This window comes from Columba livia, chromosome 9 (assembly GCF_036013475.1).
Source record: "Columba livia isolate bColLiv1 breed racing homer chromosome 9, bColLiv1.pat.W.v2, whole genome shotgun sequence".
Lineage (NCBI taxonomy): Eukaryota > Metazoa > Chordata > Aves > Columbiformes > Columbidae > Columba > Columba livia.
Genome location: NC_088610.1, coordinates 2,141,546 through 2,159,933, shown reverse-complemented (window position 1 = coordinate 2,159,933; position 18,388 = coordinate 2,141,546). Strand labels below are relative to the sequence as shown.

At 41.1% G+C, this 18,388-nt stretch overlaps 1 protein-coding gene across 2 annotated transcripts in view; it reads left to right on the top strand.

The window, feature by feature from the left end:
• Positions 1-15,357, top strand: part of IFT80 (intraflagellar transport 80) — a 46,558-nt gene extending 31,201 nt beyond the window's left edge. For both annotated transcript variants that reach the window (XM_065073446.1, XM_065073445.1), the window contains exons 11-20: positions 536-610; positions 2,426-2,589; positions 5,730-5,794; positions 6,084-6,219; positions 7,693-7,840; positions 8,565-8,736; positions 9,781-9,870; positions 9,968-10,140; positions 11,254-11,377; positions 14,142-15,357. In XM_065073446.1, the coding sequence (XP_064929518.1) occupies positions 536-610; positions 2,426-2,589; positions 5,730-5,794; positions 6,084-6,219; positions 7,693-7,840; positions 8,565-8,736; positions 9,781-9,870; positions 9,968-10,140; positions 11,254-11,377; positions 14,142-14,255 (1,261 nt within the window). In that variant the 3' untranslated portion in view covers positions 14,256-15,357. The remainder of the gene's footprint in view (positions 1-535; positions 611-2,425; positions 2,590-5,729; positions 5,795-6,083; positions 6,220-7,692; positions 7,841-8,564; positions 8,737-9,780; positions 9,871-9,967; positions 10,141-11,253; positions 11,378-14,141) is intronic.
• Positions 15,358-18,388: the final 3,031 nt, after the last annotated feature.

Sequence of the window (18,388 nt, the reverse complement as noted above, 5' to 3'; positions counted from 1 at the left end):
AAGTCCAGGGCTTAATTTTGTTTTTAACGAATTGAAATAGTCCATGGAAGCTACCATCCTCTACAAGAAATGGTATTGGAGTGTGATTGCCCTCCACCTGACATCTTTTCTTTTGTTTTTTTGCTGGTGCCTTGACTGCCTGTTCGTTTTCCTACAAAAACGTGGCTTTTTGATCACGTAGAGGCGGCAGGAATTGGCGGCTGGATGCATCTGTATTTGTCCCAGTTCCGTGCCTCCATCTGGGGACTCTCTTTCTTTTGGATGCTGCTTCTGGCACACCATTATTTTGGAATAGAATAAGAATGATTCAATCCCGCATCATGTTTTAAGAACATGATATTCTGTTTCATATGCTGAAATTTAAAGTTGACTCCTAAAGGTACCATATTGGTTCAGTGAGATGACTAATACCGAACCATCATTGCAGCCTGTAAGAGGGAACACAAGCGAGTGTCTCTGTCCCACCTCTGCATCACTGGGAAAGGTTCGAACCACAATGCAGGAATATTTCAATAATTTACTTTATTTATTTCAGTACAAAGAACTGGAACACACCGCTGATCTTTGACCTGAAGGAAGGAACAGTGAGTTTGATTCTCCAAGCGGAAAGGTAGTTTACTTCTTGCAATGCTCACTGTTAGACGTGAACGTGCATTACCTCAAACTTTGTTATTTAACGTGAGCACACATCAAAATATTAGAAATAGGCAAAAAGAGTATTAGTAAGTAGCATGTAAAGGCTCAGCTGGTATATTTGCCATAGATCTTGTATGGTGGTAATGTTCATATATTACATGTATATGTTTATACTCTTATTTATGGATGAAAGTAGATCTTCTGACATGACACTAACATCTGGGTTTTTTGATGTTTTATGTTGCCTTTTTGAACTGGAATATATTTTATATAAATGAGCTTTTGTCTCCAATTTTTATTAAATACATTGCCAGGTATGCCAAATAAAAAGAAATAGTTTCATTTTTCTTACAAATTTGTATTAATATTTGCAAGAAATTACTATTTTTTTTTTGGTGCCAGTGATTTGTAACATGTACAATAGCTGAGAGCCTAACAACTGGCTTTTTGCTTATGGATGCATTTTGGGTCTATGAACTATAGATTACTTACTTACAACTACAACTTACAACTACAACTATAGATTACTCACTTAATTACTTACAAACACTTATTATTTTGTGGAATTATTTGTGTGCTGCATAAAACTTTGCAATGTATTCCTGCAAATAAGTTATTTTTCACCAAAGCCGTGCATTGGAATAGATGGTGATCGGTCCATTAGAAGTGTCTTCTCTTTGCTCTATGCTGTGATCTGGTCATATTGAAGGACATGATACAGATATTATAATAGTATTTCAAAGACAGCTGTAAAGGTAGCAAGGGGGGGGTTGGTCGCTTCTCCCAAGTAACAAGTGATGGAATGAGGGGAAACAGCCTCAAGTTGTGCCAAGAGAGGTTAAAATTGGATATTTGGAAAAATTTATTCATGAAAAGGGCTGTGGGGCATTGGAACAGGCTGCCCAGGGCAGTGCTGGAGTCACCATCCCTGGAGGGTTGAACAGAGGGAGATGAGGTTCTCAAGGACATGGGGCAGGCCAGGGGTGGGGGAATGATTGGATTCGATGAGCTTGAGGGGCTTTTCCAACCAAAATAATCCTCTGGTTGAAGCTGTTTCTCACATACGCACACAGAGCGATGTCTCGTGGGTTGATGGGGGGCACCCTCTGCAGCTGTACGCTTCGTCGTCAGCAGTTGTAAGATTTAAATCTTGTAATACCTATAACATTTAAAATCGTAGTGATTCCAGATAATAAATATTTTTCATGAAAAAAAGGTTAACATCCACATTACAACTGAAATCTTTCAGAATATCAACTTTGAATCCCAGAATGTCAGGGGTTGGAAGGGACCTGGAAAGCTCATCCAGTGCAATCCCCCCATGGAGCAGGAACACCCAGATGAGGTTACACAGGAAGGTGTCCAGGCGGGTTGGAATGTCTGCACAGAAGGAGACTCCACAACCCCCCTGGGCAGCCTGGGCCAGGCTCTGCCACCCTCACCAGGAAGAAGTTTCTTCTCAAATTTAAGTGGAGCCTCTTGTGTTCCAGTTTGCACCCATTACCCCTTGTCCTATCATCGGTTGTCACCAAGAAGAGCCTGGCTCCATCCTCCTGACACTCCCCCTTTATATTACATTATAAACATTAATGAGGTCACCCCTCAGTCTCCTCTTCTCCAAGCTAAAGAGCCCCAGCTCCCTCAGCCTTTCCTCATAAGGGAGATGCTTAGAAATTATGCAGTTTAACTGCAAACAATTGCAGGATATTAGACAATTACCTTCCAATTGTTGAAACTGTCGCTGTGTTTTTCTATGTTATTTAGTGATTGACCTTTTTTTTTATTTTAGGCATTTTCTTCTTGTAGATGGTGGAGGACTTTATTTATATTCATATGAAGGAAGATTAATTTCCTCTCCAAAATTTCCAGGAATGAGAACAGATGTTTTAAATGCCCAGACAGTATCTCTGAGTAATGACACTCTAGCAGTAAAAGACAAAGCTGATGAAAAGGGTAAGTTCTCTGTTCTAATAGTTCCACATTTGCTAATAATTCATTAGGAGGTTTCCAACATCTTCTCATTTAACTTTACTTAGCATAGTTATGGTTAAAAAGGAAGTATAAAGCATAAACAATTTAGCCATGAAATAAGTTAAAGATAATATTTATTATAAAAATGAATTAAAATGGTGGGTCTTGCATAACTTTGATTAATAAAAGAGAATGAGATATGTCTCTGAACTTCCAGTTGTATGTGATGCATCAGAGAACCATGGAACATTTGCAATAAATATTTGAATAGGAGGTGTTTAGTCTCCGACGTGATTTTCTAAAGTCCCTCAGCAATGTTTTTCTGTTTGACTGCTGCTCGTAGAAGCTACCAGAACATTGACTGTGATTAATTGTAGTTCTTGGATGTTCTTTGATGTAGGGTTTCTGGGGGTTTGCATCATTACAGCATGTACATTTTATATGCAGCTGCTGTGACCACAGTTTTGAGGCTGTGATGTGGGTCAGTGGTGTGTTCCTGAAGATTTTGATGCTATTACATGTTGTGTTTTGGCATCAGAAGTCCTGTAATTCTGAAACACACATGGCCAAATGAGCTTCAGGTAAATCTTTGCAGTAATGGATGGTAAGGGAATATCTTCTTGTCAGCCAGCTTTTTAATTTCCTTCTGTTCTGTGATACAAATGCGTAAATTTTGGTTGTAAGTGTCACTTGCACTGCTGGAAAACTTCTGTGGTTCCAGCTGACACCAACTCCATCTATTATCCATAACTCTCTCCATTATCCTAGACTTAATGAACAGATTTTAAACATTTTCAGAATTTTAAAATGAATCGTATTTATCTTTTTCCATAGAAAAAAAAAAAAGTTTTAGTGTGAAGTACAAAAGACAAAAGAAGATCCTGATTATTACAGGCAGGGAGTTAGTCCTTTAGTACTGATTGTGTGGTAGTTTTCTCAGCATGTAACCCACAACTTAAATTCACTCGCTCACTGAAAACAGCCCTTGTAATAATCCTTTAAAATATCCCTCCCCAAGCAAAAGAAAAATCAGGTGAGATTTTTCTCCCTTCCTTGTAACAAAGACATTTTACTACTCTGTACAACTTATATGTATCGTTTTTTTCTTGTACATCCTTATCTTTTATGTGAAAACAAATACTTTAATTATCACACAGCTGTATCAGAGATACAGAGATCCCACCAGTAGTGCTAAAAAGCCTTGTATAATATGCCAGCACATGGGAAAACACATTCCTGGCCCAGGGAACCGTGGCTTATCCAGACCTGTTTGTTCTTCTCAACTCATCCCAGCAGAAGCGTCTTTTTTCCTTTGCCTTACTTTGAGGGCAGGTCTGTTTTCCATAATGCACTGCCCTATAGAAATAGAAAATATAGAAATATCTAAGCTCGGTTTGCTACAGGAAGCCGTTTACACGTCGTGTTCAAAGTAAGAGAATGCCCTTTGTACTTTACATTGTTCATTACTGAAAAGTCAACCCATTTTTCTTATCTGTTAGGTACAGTGTTTTTCTTCAAAACTTCCTTAATCTCACTTCTTATAGCTGGTATAGTAGCAGTAAAATTGGCCTGTATAGCTAGATCAAAATGCGTTTCATGCGGGGAGCCATGCGTAAAAGTGAGAAAAATAGCACTTCTCAGGAGCAACTCGGTTTCTTGTGCATATTTAGCCAGCTGCCAAGGGCAACACTTGTGCAAAGCCCTTTCTTTCCCTCCTCTGCAACCTCAACCGCTGCTTTCTGAACACCTGCTTTTACAGTTTGGGTTTGTTGGTTTATTTTTTTGAAATCTGCCTGTTTAACCATTGACCTCAAACCAACATCCTGTGTCCCGGAGAAAAAGTGCACAGCAGGATTAACATGTTAACATCGCCATCCTTTGGAACCAACGTGTATGTTCATTTTATATGCTATACTTACAGGTAACGCATAGGTGGGATGTGTCCTTGGACACCCAAAATGTTTGTGTCCTGTTTGTGTTTTCCATGAACAAACGTGGAATCGTGTGCTTTAAATTCCAGCTGGTGTTCCTTATAGTGTTACTTTTTTTCTCTAGGTTTGAATACTCGACCCACATCTGTCTGAATTTGTGTGTATATTCACAGCCAATAAAGTGTGTATGCGTAGGTGGATGTATGTGCATCACACGCATGTGTGTGTTTATACAGAGATAGAAAGAAACAGAAGCTTTATTTTTAGGCAGGTTGCAAATTGGAGTCTTCACTGGATATCCTGGAAATACAGGTGATGTAGGTGGAGGATTTTTGGGGGGGTTTCTTTTGTTGTCTATTTTTTCGAGGGTAAGACAGGGAGAGAATGAAATAGACGGACTTTTGGTAAAGATTGTAAGAAATACGTATGAAATTCAAGTATATCTGGATAAAACAGATAGGTTTTGAGGAAGCCAGCTGATAATGTATTATCATCAACCATATCATCACAGCAAGCAGAAATCCTGAACTGCCCTGGAAGAAAATGTGCCTAGGGACCACCGTATGAAAAATTCAAACTAGGGCAGGTTATTAACAAAATAGAGAATGCTTCTGAAGACTCTTCTACCCCATAGTTCGAAGGACAGCTTTCTATATATCTGATACGAATTACTTTAGGGAAATATATCAGTCAATTGTGTCACTTTCTATAAATTTTCATATTCTTCAAAATTGTGGGTTAAGATTGAGTAAATCTTATCAGATAGCCCTAGTAATATTATTTTTTTCAGAATGGAGGGTTCTTACTTTTATTGCGTAGAACTCAGTGTCAGCTCTGCAAATAACCATTTGAGCTGGGATGGGAAGTAAAGCATCGGTTTTCTCAATTCCCTGTCAGTCCGTAATATCATGGTTCAATGGCTCTGAAAATAATAATATTTGAGAATTTTCACCCATCGCTCCAATTGCAAAATGAGACTATTCTGAAGCTCAGCAGACTAAGACAGTTACATTTTCCCAACTACAAGATTCTTATTTGACCAGAGTGTGAAAGTCGCTGGTAAATCTGTCACACAGTAATAACTATCCACTTGCAGTTAAATTATACGCTGAAAATTAATGGAGCTGCTTGGAAAGTCTGTAAAGAACTGTTGCTTTTAAATAATAAACTATGTACTTTTTTTTACTTCAGTTATCTACATATTTGAAGCTTTATCTGGAAAGCCGCTGGGTGACGGAAAGCCTCTAACCCATAAGGTAACCTGAAGGATATGTCTCTTTTCTTATTATACTTTGAAATTAAGAATCAGTAATGGATTTTTTCAACAATGACTCTAATAACCTATTAAATGATTTACAAAGGAGCTTGACAACTCTAAATGACTCTTAAAATCAGATTCTTTATGCATAAAGTGTCTTCACAATCCAGTGTTTCAAGAATTTTGTGCCTTGTTTTTAGGAAAGCCTTCATTTGTTTGAATATCACATGCTTTCTGTGATACGAATCTCCAGAACGAAAATCAGATACTTTCTTTTTCCTTTTCAGACGGAAATTATGGAGATCGCTTTGGACCAGAAGGGACTTACAATTGAAAGGAAAATAGCTTTTATTGATAAGAACAGAGATCTCTATATTACTTCAGTTAAACGGTTCGGAAAAGAACAGAAGATTGTCAAAATAGGTAAGAAAAATTGAAAATAATATTTAAGTGTGTGCTAGCAGGCAAATAGATTTTTCTCTAGTACAAGAGACAAAGCACTGACCCCTGAGGCACTGCACTAGATCCAGGCCTCCAACTGGACTCCACACCATGGACCTGGGGCTTCTCTCTGGCTTCTTCCCTTCAGCCAGTTCACAGTCACCTCATTACCCGCTCATCCAGACCGCACTCCCTCAGTTCAGCTGTGAGGATGCTGTGGGAGACTGTGTCAAATGCCTTACTCAAGTCAAGGTAGATCACGTCCACTGCTCCGCCATCATCCATCCATCTTGTTATGTCCTCATAAAAGTCAATGAGGTTGGTCAAGCACGACTTCCCCTTGGTGAAGCCATGTTGACTGCCCCTAATGACCTGTTATGCCTTGAGATGGCACCAAGGAGAAGTCGTTCCACCAGTTTCCCAGGGATGGAGGTGAGGCTGACCGGTCTATAGTTACCCAGGTCCTCCTTCTTGCCCTTTTTGAAGACTGGAGTGATATTTGCTTTCCTCCAGTCCTCAGGCACCTCTCCCGTTTCCCAAGACTTGGAAAAGATGATGGAGAGCGGCCCAGCAATGACCTCAGCCAGCTCCCTCAGCGCCCGTGGGTGCATCCCATCCGGACCCATGGATTTATGGATGTCCAGATTGCCTAACTGCTCTCTAGCCCAGTCCTCATCAACCCAGGCAAACTCCTCCACTGTCCTGCCTTCCTCTGGGGCCTCAGCTGTACGGGGCTCCTCAGGACAGCCTCCCACAGAGCAGACAGAGACAAAGAAGGCATTCAGTAACTCTGCCTTCTCTGTATCTTCTCTCACCAGGGCAACCACCTCGTTCATCAGTGGGCCTACATTGCCTCTGGTGCTAGTTTTATCTGCCATGTCCTGGTGATGTCCCTGATCCGGGCTCCAGGTAGACTGCACACTTCCCTACAATGAGGGTCAACTCTGCAAACTGGGCCCTCCGTCCCTCTCAGAAGGGAATTGCCTACTATGATTACCCTTCTTTCTTTCTTACCTGAGGTGGTCTTGAGGTGCAGGGTCAACTGCCTCTTTCTATGTGACCTCGTAGGTGGGCCTTGTACCACAATCTTTCAGACAGCATCTTCCAGACATCTTTATTGCAAGAGTTCATAATATGTTTAATTAAAACTTTAAATGCTGTAGACAGATGCATGATCTGGTAAGTACGAAAGTGCAGTCTGGCCATTGTTTTAGTTTTGATCTTCGATCTCAAAACTACGTCCAAAAACCATGAATCTGAAAAGAACTTATTTCAGAAAGAGAGAATTGCATTTGACTGAGAGTCTCTAAGATGCTGCCTTACAAACTAGGGACTTAAAACCAGTCCTTAGTAAGAATGACTAATAATTACCTTTTTCCTACAGTTTTGAGAAGTGTAGCTTTATTTTGAAGTTTCCTATGGAAATGCATTTTATTCTGTTATCTTTAAATTAAGGCACAATGGTTCAAACCTTGGCTTGGAATGACACGTCGAACATTCTTTGTGGGATTCAGGACGCCCGTTTCACAGTCTGGTACTACCCCAACACCGTCTATGTAGACAAAGACCTTTTACCAAAAACTCTGTATGAAAAAGATGCAAGGTAATATATCTTTTTTGATCAAAATAGTATTATTATGTATTTTAACTGGTTTACTTATTCCTTAAATTATGTTGATTTTGGCAGTTGAAGTAGAAGCCAAGGTTGCAACTCTTAAAATTCTTTTCATGTTACTACTTCTTGATTAGGAAATGAGGAAAATGTGTTTTATAAGATGAAATGACGATGTGCAGTTAAACAGTAGAGTAGCATTTTGACTTAAAAGCCAAATTTTAATCATATCTCTTGAAATACCGCCTTAGTTGTTCATAAAAAAAAACAGCCAAACAAAAAACATCTGCTGGAAATTAAAAGTATTGAGATATTAGTTCATAGATAATATGATTTCTAGCTCAACTTTACATGTTGACTTCAGCCTGTGTACTTTGCAATACGAAATTCCTCATAAAGAAAACCTGAATTCATTATTTTGTTCTAAGAGTTATAAGAGCCTGAAGGTTTTTCACTGGAAAATGTATTTGACATTTTTTGTACAAATACCCAGTTTGCATTTGCTAGATGTGCATAACTATAATTTTATTTTTAGAGAATGTTACAACTACCTGTTGGATAAAACTGTTGAATAAGTAGGTGCTTAGATTGGTACATGCTCTGAAAATGAAGTATAATCATATTGTAATTTTGAAATACAGATTTCTTTAAATTCCTAATGTTCTTTTCCGTAAGAAATAAGTTAACGTTAACTTACCTTTCTTTCTCTGCCCAGTGAATTTAGCAAAAATCCCCAGATTGTACATTTTGTAGGAAATCAAATAACAATTAGAAGAGCAGATGGTTCACTCATTCACCTTAATATTTCACCTTATCCTGCGATTCTTCACGAGTATGTTAGCAGTTCTAAATGGGAAGATGCTGTCAGGTTGTGTCGCTTTGTCAAGGTAAATGCCAGTTATCAGGAAATTTTAGATATGATTTCGCTGTAATATTTATGTTTTCAAGTGTTATTTTAATAATGATAATTGCCTATCAGATGTTGCATCTCATTTCCATTCTTCTGCTTTGTTGCTGATTATTTTGGGGCTGGTCCAGAAAAAATACACATTTTTTTCATAATTACATAATATTAATAACTTCCTGATTGTCATGATACATAATAAAAACACTAAATCTTTGTAATAATAAAGTAAATCTTTGAAAAGGGAAAATAGCAAAACGTCAGGATTTTCCTAAATATTTTTGAGTTAGTGGAGTTTCCTTAAGGTTGTGTAAAAAAAAAAGAAGTAAAATCATGAAAATAGAAACCAAAGGGTGTAATGTTATTAATATTACTACTAAGTTTTCCTAATTCTTAATTCTAAACATACAATGTACTGAAAAGATCACAAAGGAGACAGAACTTCTGAAGCTCTTATTTACTTTTCAGCATGTTCATAGTCTATTTTACAGTCAAGTAATTTTTTTCCTTTCATTGGTAGCGTGTTTATGATAAATTTATTATTATTACTATTATTATTATTATTATTATTATTATTATTATTATTATTATTATTATTATTATTATTATTTATTATTTATTATTTATTATTATTGTTGTTCCAATATGGTTATTTGTAAAGACAGGTTTTTAAAATAAGGTTTATAAGCACAAGCATGGCTTTGGTGTCCAGCACAGTTCCACAACCAGTGGCAGGGACACCGCTGACATTGTCATTGATACTATGGCAGGAGCTCGTTAATGGCCAAGATGCTGAAAACTAGTGATTCATTCAACTCCACGGCCTCAATTGATCACAACATCAATGTTTTTATAATGGAGTTCTGAGAAATAATTAAGTAGTGACTTTCTAATAAGAGATGTAGAGCACGAGGCCATGAATGGTATAGATTATTTTCAGGACTTGTATATTTCCTTTGAGAAGTAATTTTTAGCATTTTAATAAGTATTTGGAATTTTAGGAGTCGATTTTCCTTTTCCATTTCAGGATCAAACGCTGTGGGCGTGTTTAGCTGCCATGGCGGTTGCCAACAAGGACATGGCTACAGCAGAAATTGCCTACGCGTCCATTGGCGAGGTACGAAAATTGAGCTCGCTATTTCCAGTTAAATTGCTGCAAGACTGATTTGACAAATTAATTCCCATTACTAAACTACTGTCCATTTCATTTACAGATTGACAAAGTTCAGTATATCAATTCCATCAAAGATCTTCCATCGAAAGAGTCGAGGATGGCTCATATCCTGCTGTTCAGTGGGAACACCCAAGAAGCTGAAACCCTCCTGCTTCAAACAGGCCTCATTTATCAAGCGATTCAAGTCAACATTAATCTTTACAATTGGGACAGGTAGTATTTCTTCAAACACAATATGTTCATAGCAGTTTTATCGAGGCAACTGTAAATTATTTGAATCAGTTGTTTCATTGCATATACTGAGATGACTAATTTCCTATCTGTAATTACTCTGCGCTGTAAAAAGACGAGATAAATCACATCCTGACAATAACCAAAAAAGGGTTTTTTAGAAGATACAAGTATTCTGTGGTAAAAGTCCAAAGCATGCTTGGAAGCATTTTTAAATAACATTTTGCCTTTTCATCATTGTCCTTAGCGATACCTCAAACTCTATGTGACCCTCAAAGAATTAAAGCTGTTTCGAAACGTCTTGTTGCTAAAAATAGATAAGCGGCTATTCAGACTCCCAGCACTGTGTAGGTGGATGAAATATGAATTAAGCCTGAGAAAACAAAGTAGGAATTTCTCCTTTAAACAAAACCCCACGTTTTCTAACAGAATCTTCTGAGGCCGTTTACTACTAATTTCTCTCTGCTGTTATATTCATATCACTGTGGGCAAAAAGTTGATTTTTCCCCCACATATCTCTGGGGTTTTATTATGTTGCCTAATATGTATAATCTAAAAGCTGTGTATATCAAACATAAGTATTCCTTGAGAAGAAAACAGATATAAGAGTAATCAATTATATTAATACTACTCTGATGACTAATCTTTCCCACCTATAGAATATTCGTAAATGCTGTGCAGCAAACACCATAAATGTGTATTTATGACACTGTTACGAAGCCATTCCTGACTACAGTAATTAAAAATTATTACATTTTCCCCTTTATATTAGGAATACTAAACTCTAACCACTCTGTCTTATGTCCTTGAAAGAAAGACTCCTATTGTCAAACTCCAGTGATGTGATGAGGTTGTCAACAGAAATAATTGTTGGATATTTTGCATCGCATGCATCATAAAGCAGACAGTCTTCTTCACTGGCTACTTTTAACCTCCTGTGACTGACACTAATACAAACCTGCTTGGCACTACAGATTAGGAATCTTTGCCTGCAGCCCAAACACTTTTCAGCGTATCGTTTTGCAAAACCATGGTGATTGTAGTTGTGCCAGAGCATTTATATAGCCTGACAAGCCCATTTCTGTTTTATTCCAGGGCCCTAGAACTAGCAGTAAAGCACAAGACACATGTTGACACAGTCCTGGCTTATCGACAAAAGTTCCTAGAGGACTTTGGTAAAAAAGAAACGAACAAAAGATTTTTGCAATATGCAGAAGGTGTAAGTATTTCTCAGAATTATTCCTACAGCTTTAGGTCAGGCTGCTTTTGTCGCCAGTTTGGCGGGGGGAGGTGGAAAGTTGCTCTTACATTTTCGTTCTTTGGCTCAAATGTGGACAAAAATATGAAGATTTTATATCTGAGTACAAGTTCATAGCCTGATGCATGGCTACTTGGCTAGTAATAGTTGTGTATGTGTTTTATTTGAAGGCACAGATACAGAATATATAAATATTCGGTATCTGGCAAGAGGTTTACAAATGAAGGCACAGTTGTTTTCTATAAACAGGGAGCCAGATCTTAGTATGGTTGAATGGGTACCTCTTAAATGTCTTCAACATCTTCATGTAATTTTATGGATAGCAACAATAACAAACTTCGAAGGTATCCAGATTGTACTGAGTGAACTATGCACCATTCTGATAAACAGCTAAATATACAATTTCGCCAAACCTCTGGAAACTCTCTCTCCATCATCAGGAGGTCATTTCCATTTATTAGCATTTCACAAAACCTAAAAACTGAGGGCAGATCGTCCAGTTCATAAGCCAAGAGTATCTTCGATTCCACTGGAGGAGTTCTGCACATTTCCTTCGTGAGCAGCACCCACACGTGCACCTTCAGGAGCAATTTCATTGAGCAGCTCTCATGTCCTTTCTGCTCTTCCCCTCACTGCTCCTAAGAATTCTGAGGCAGAAACTGTAAAACAAGACATGCGCTTGGACTGTGTCAGATCCCTTCATCTGCTGTAGCTAATGGATCAAGAAATACATGCGAACAGTTAGCTCAGATCCTTTAATTTGAAAGTGTAATGGGCACTGTCCATAAAGATCATTCTAATGTAAGTCATTAGCTTTTAGCACTTTTAATGATGCTTCATTTCCTAAACAAGAATAAAAATCTGCGCAATATCTAGCCCCCAGTGAACTATTCTGTAGTACTTTACCTAGAAAATACAGAAAAATAACAAAACAGATTCCAAGCACTTGTATCATGCAGCAATTTTGGCTGATATGCTGGAAGTGTCTTCTACATACTTTAAATCTATTCTTGAGCAAAAATTATGATGCTTCTGAAAGAGACCTTTTAGATAATACTGTCTTGTCTTTAAATCATCAAGAAAGCCGCAGCTTCTGGAAGGGTTCCAGTGCGGTGACACCTGGTCGGTGAGCAGAGTGACGGGAGTGGAGCCTGTTTCATTTACACTCAGTCTTGAAACTTCAGTCTCAGACTGCAGGTGGCTCCTGAAGTAAAGAAGTTCCTTCTCCACATCCGTGGACTGGAGGTCTCGTCTGCTGGATCTGAAACTAAGAGGGAACCTACTTGATCAAGTGGATTTTAAGCTCTTGGCTACGGTAGTGACTAAATTCTTAATGGAGCTTGTTAGACTTGTATAGCAAGTTAGAAGGAAACGTTAAGGGCATTGAAGGGAAAAGCAAGATTTTGTGCTGCTATTCCTTCTCAGAAAAGAAAAAGAAGTCTCACTTTCCTTCTCAGCACCTAAATTTCCTTCAGGCTTAAGTAGGAAGTTCTATCTTTTCTGCACTGCAGCTGAGACCACTGATCTGCTATCAGATATGGAATCTAAACAACGTGCTCCGTTGTTATATCTCACCTCTTTATCTATAAGGTATTACAAACCTGATGTGGATGCTGAGAACCCGTCTCTTGGCAGGTCCGAGGTGTCACTGGCAAGGGCTGGTGGCTTCGCTGGCAAGGAGCTCTCGGGGCTGGGTGGCAGAACTAGCTCTGTCCGTGAGATGTTTCACATCTGCCTGACATCTGTTCAAGCAAACACATTCTTTTATAGAGCTCCATAAAGATTTCAGTCATCAGATCCAAAGCACCTGGACTCCGCAAATGCATCTCGAATGGTGGGATTAACCTTTTCACATGAGAATGTGGGTATTGCAGTTACATCTCCCCTCCTAGAGAATCTTCCTTGTAATTTCGTGACTTAGTTAACAGAGTAGCAGCTACTCTGAAAATTCCCTGTGCAGCAGTTCAGATATTTTCCCATCTCATCTTTGACAGTCTTAATTCTCTAGCAATGAAACTGAACTTCGCAATTATATTTTTGGACATGTTTTGTAGTCATCGAGTCCAGCATGATCCTTTCCTTCTTGTCAAGCATTTTTGAAAGAAAGACCATTATTTCACCCCACTGTGCCATGAATATTGTACTATATTATTGTCTGAAGTTTCACTGAAATAGAATACGGCCAGAAGACGATGTTTCTCTGCAGATGGAGAAATGCCAAGGTAAAGCTAAAACATTTATTGATGCAGAAGACAAATTTCAGGCAGAAATCTGATTTCTGTTATATCAGATAACCGGTGTAATATGCTATCAGTTTACTCAGAGGACTTTAGGTGCAGTCAAAAGACATCACTGCATGTATTATTGACATAATATATTCTCCGTAATAGGACACAGATGTCATTACATTTAAATTAGATGCAAGTTGATCCAAGTTATTTTCCTGTTTTAATGTTGTCTCTTTTTGCCAGACGCAATGAGATATATTAGTATTTGTTAAAATACATCAAGCTTGTTTTATTTTAAAGGTGGAAAGCTCGGTTTGTTAGAACTCAGCTGTGCCTTCATACATTCCGTTAGCGTAAGTTGTCGCGTATACGTGGAGAATTATATAATAACTGATATGGTCGCTTTGTAATTGTAACTTCAAATTGTCCTGTTATTGAGTAGCTATGTCTGTATAATGTTAGTTGACCTCTCCATATTTGCTTTTCTGTTCTTACAGCTGGAAGTTGATTGGAATAAAATCAAAGCCAAAATAGAGATGGAAATTGCCAAAGAGAGAGAACGAGCAGCAGCCAGTCCCTCCGTGAGAGCCAGTGTGACCGTGCAGCAGTGACTGTCCTTTGGTCACCTGAAGAAGTGCTTCTGGAATATTTTGTACTGGTATATTTTGATAAACATAAATAAATAGATTAAAAAAACACAGCAAACATTTTGCAGAGAACAGGAGTGGGACTTGGTGTAGTTCTTGTTAATTGTTGGATGACAGGCAGAAGTCTTTATTTACTACCATCTCATTTTGAGCTGGGTTTAGGTTGTGATGCCCCAGTGAGCAGCTACATTGTAATCCCTAATAAATGTATGAGGAAAAAAGGGAAATTAACTGTCTTTCTCTTAGTGGCTTTTAAACTTTCATTGCCATTAAAATGATTTAACTTTGCTTGCCTCTAATTAAATAATTGTTTCCCTGTTTAAGCACCTAGTTAAGTAGTTTGGTTATTTCTGCAACCTCAGGGACCTCTGAAAAGACTCATTTAAATTGTCTGAAAACAAACTTGGTGAACTCTAAGTGTTGAAAAATGTAAAAAGGAGCTTGCACTTATAAAGGACAAAATAATCTTTCTCTCAAATTACGGTAATACATATTTCTGCTCCTACACATGTACTAGCAAGTTGTTCAATAGGTGATTTCAGATCACTTCAGCACCTCAGGTTTGTCACCGTAGCAAATTATTTAGCAATAAAGAGTATTTTCTGAGATAATGTCAGTTGTTTAAAATACTATGGAATGTGGTTTGAAATAACCAAAAGCGTTGTTGGTTGGTTTTGTAGCATCTAACACATAAAACTGACAATGATATTCAAAGCTTCCTTAATGTTAAAATGTCATATTAATTTAAAGTAGGATCTTTCCATGTATTTTTTTCTCCCCAAAGCACTTGATTTGAAAATATTGTTTTTACATTTGTGATATTTCATCAAGACACATCTTTCTTTGTTTTACATATAGACGTGGCTGCGTATGTTCCATGTCCTTTGCAGAAGCCCTTTGTGTTATAAATAGGTGAGCAGGTTATTCATAACTGACACTGTATATAATAGGTATCTTTCAAATGTTACCATCAAAATATTAAATATCTGTATTTTTTTAAACATTGTTATATGACACTTTTTTGCATAGTTCCTGAATTTTTTAATAAAAACAGATAAAAGAGGGAGTTTTTAATGTATCCAATAGATGATGCATTTGGTGATCTCCATTGATTTACCAGACTGCTAAATAAACCAAGAACGTTGATGTAGCTCGGCCATGGACTGACGTGGCAAAGCGAACACCTTCACCTTCCATCGACTGGCAGAAAGCACTTACTACCTCCAGAACCAACCCCAAAATATCCTTAATGGCAAGTGTTTAATGTTAAATTGATGAAGCCTGGCGCGGATTTGTCATGCGACGTAAGCGGTTTTTGAAGTCCTGTCTAGTGGGGATACAAAGTTCAGGGCTTCAACTCTATTTTGTTCTTTTATTCTTGGGCCAGGTGGAAATGCAGCAGATGCAGCAAATTCAGCTTCTTAAAAATGCCCAATGCAAGAATTAACCATTGCTAAGGTGAGAGAAAACAGGAACTTCTAAGAGAAGTTTCTGACGGGTGCCCACGGTGATTGCAATGAAAAGCAGGGAATGGAGCATTTAGGAGCATCCTCTGGGATTTGGCAAAAAAAAAAATTGGAAATACTGCTTTAATCTTGCTTTATACCACGTTTTAAGTGTCATTTGGGCTCTAATTATTCCAGGTAATGCGAATGGTTAAAGAAACCTTCGTTTTTACCTCTAGCTTAAATTTTGTTATGGGTTGCATCTTTTTAATGGTTCAGAAGAAAAAGGAGAGAAATACTTTTTGTGTTCTGATATTAAGGCAAATGAGACTTTGAGACCCGTGCTTGGCTGCGGGTTTGATTCTCTTTGTGGCCTCTCTCTCCTTTGCTTTTGCCGTCTGCAGATGGGAATAATGTATTTAGCCCTGTTGCAGGGCTGGAGTTTGGATTCTAGGATAATGTTCGTCGTGCACTCGGACAGCGGAAGGGCTGGCGAATTATCGCTTTAAAGGTTTTCAAACCCCAAACTAACAAACAGCAATAAACATCGTGGCACTGGATGAAGATGGCCATGGATTATACAGCATTATCCTTCATTTCGTGTAGAATTACCCTTTTATGTAGCTTATTTTATTCAACAGCACTGATTTTTAAAAAGGTCCTAGTATCACTCCATGTATATGGACATATATCCAAAGCCCTGGTTCTGCAGCATGAGGAATGTGTCTCTTGCACCTAAAATCATTTACTGTGAGGGAAGGATGAGCATCTCACACTCGATCTTGTTGGGAGCCCCTTAGCTGGGACCCGCAGACCGAGGTAACTGGGTTTTTGGAGGGTTTGTGGGCAGGAATGCTGGCAGTGCCCAGCACCAAGGTCTGGCATAGCCTGGGCTGGGCTGGGCCATTAATTTCCCTTAGAGCTGAAGTGATCCCAGGTCACCTCAATGAAATAAAAAGCACGGTACCAGAAGGTGCTAAGATTTTATTAGCAAGCTTTGGAGGTTGCTCTCCTCCATTTGCCTTGCTGACAAAGGTAAGGTCATGTACAACCGCGGCATGATGCCGAAGGGGCAGGTCTGATCCCGCTTTCCCCCACACTTGGGGGTGCAGGAGGTGCCAGGATCGCTCTGTCACGACAACTTTGTGCAGTCGTGTCCACACAGACCCTGCGCATGGTCTCCTGCTGCTTCCACAGATGAGTGAACTGGGTGTTCCTGAGCATGTGCCGATGCTGCACCAAAGCACAACCTGCTTTCTGTCACCCGGTGTCATTGTACTGGAAGTAATGTCATTGTATCAGAGGTGATGTCATCATATCGAAGGCAATGTCCCCAAGTCGGCTTCCTCCTGGATGACTTATTCCTCTTCGTAAAAAGGCCCGGTTGGGGCTCGGAGGCTGGGCAGCTCTCTGGCCACGGCGCTGCCCAGGCTGTGTCCCCCGGGGAGGTGAGCAGGAGCTTCCCCAGGCTGCAGATCCCTCCTCTGGGGAGCCCAGGTGTCCTGTACCACTGGGAACACCAGCATCTGCTTCCCAGGTGCAGCTGCACGCCCGTCCATGGGCCCTGGCAAGCCTGTCCCTCCCGGGAACCCTGCACATCCCTTTGGCAGAGTCCAGTGTCCAACAAACCATTCCGCCCTGGACGCTGCTGGACAAGCTTCCCAGGGGTCAGTGTCTCCCTCAGGGTCCGCAATGTCCCTCCAGTGCCCCCCGGTGTGTCCCTGCCAGAGACCTCCGTGTCGGGCACCGCCTCCCCCGTGGGGACCGCTACCTGTCCCTTGGGGAGGTCCGGGATCCCCGTCCGGCGGCGACCGCTGTGACCCTCGCTGTCCCCCCGCCGCCCCGTCCGCGGGTGCGCAGCGGGGCGAGGGCTCAGCCCCAGCCGCCCCCGTCCCCCTGCCCGTCCCCGGCGCGCTGCGCCTCCTCGTAGCTGGGCAGGTGCTTCACCTCCTCGTAGCGCGGCAGCGGCGGCAGCTCCAGCGCCGCTCCCGGCTCCGCGGCGGGACCCCCGAGCTCCCGCAGCGCGTCCGGCGGGGCGGCGGGGCCGGGGCCGGGCGGGGAGCGGCGGAGGGCGGGCGGGGGGCGGCGGCGGGGCGGGGGGCAGGCGCGACGGTGCAGAACGCAGCCGGCGGCCACCAGCGCCAGGAGGACAAGCAGCGCCGCCAGCCTCCGCGCCAGCCACCGCGCCTGCGGAAGCCAAGGGCGCCCGGCCCCGATCCCGACTCCGATCTCGGCCGCGGACCCAGCCCCGAGCCCTGTCCCGGCGTCCCCGCAGCCATCCCGGCCGCACGGCGCGGGTCCCCGCCCGCCCGCCATCCTCCGCGCCCCGCGCAACTCGCCCCGGTCCCGGCGCGCACCTTCCGCGGAGCCGGCGGCGCTCCCCGAGGCCGCGGGTGCGGGCCGAGCCCCGCGCCCCTCCCGCCGGCAGCGCTGGGTTTTATCCGCGCCGGGCTGGGTTTTATCCCTGATGAAAAATTGATGGGGCCATTTGGCAGCAGTTCACGGGCTAATGGGGCGGCGGCGGTGGGGAAAGGGGCACCGGGCCAGGCTTGGCCTCTGCGCCGGGGCAGCGTGGGGTGTCCCTGCCAGCCGAGATTTGTGCTAAAAGTGTCCCAAAAGTTACCACTGAGTCGAAACGTCCCTTCCCCTGAG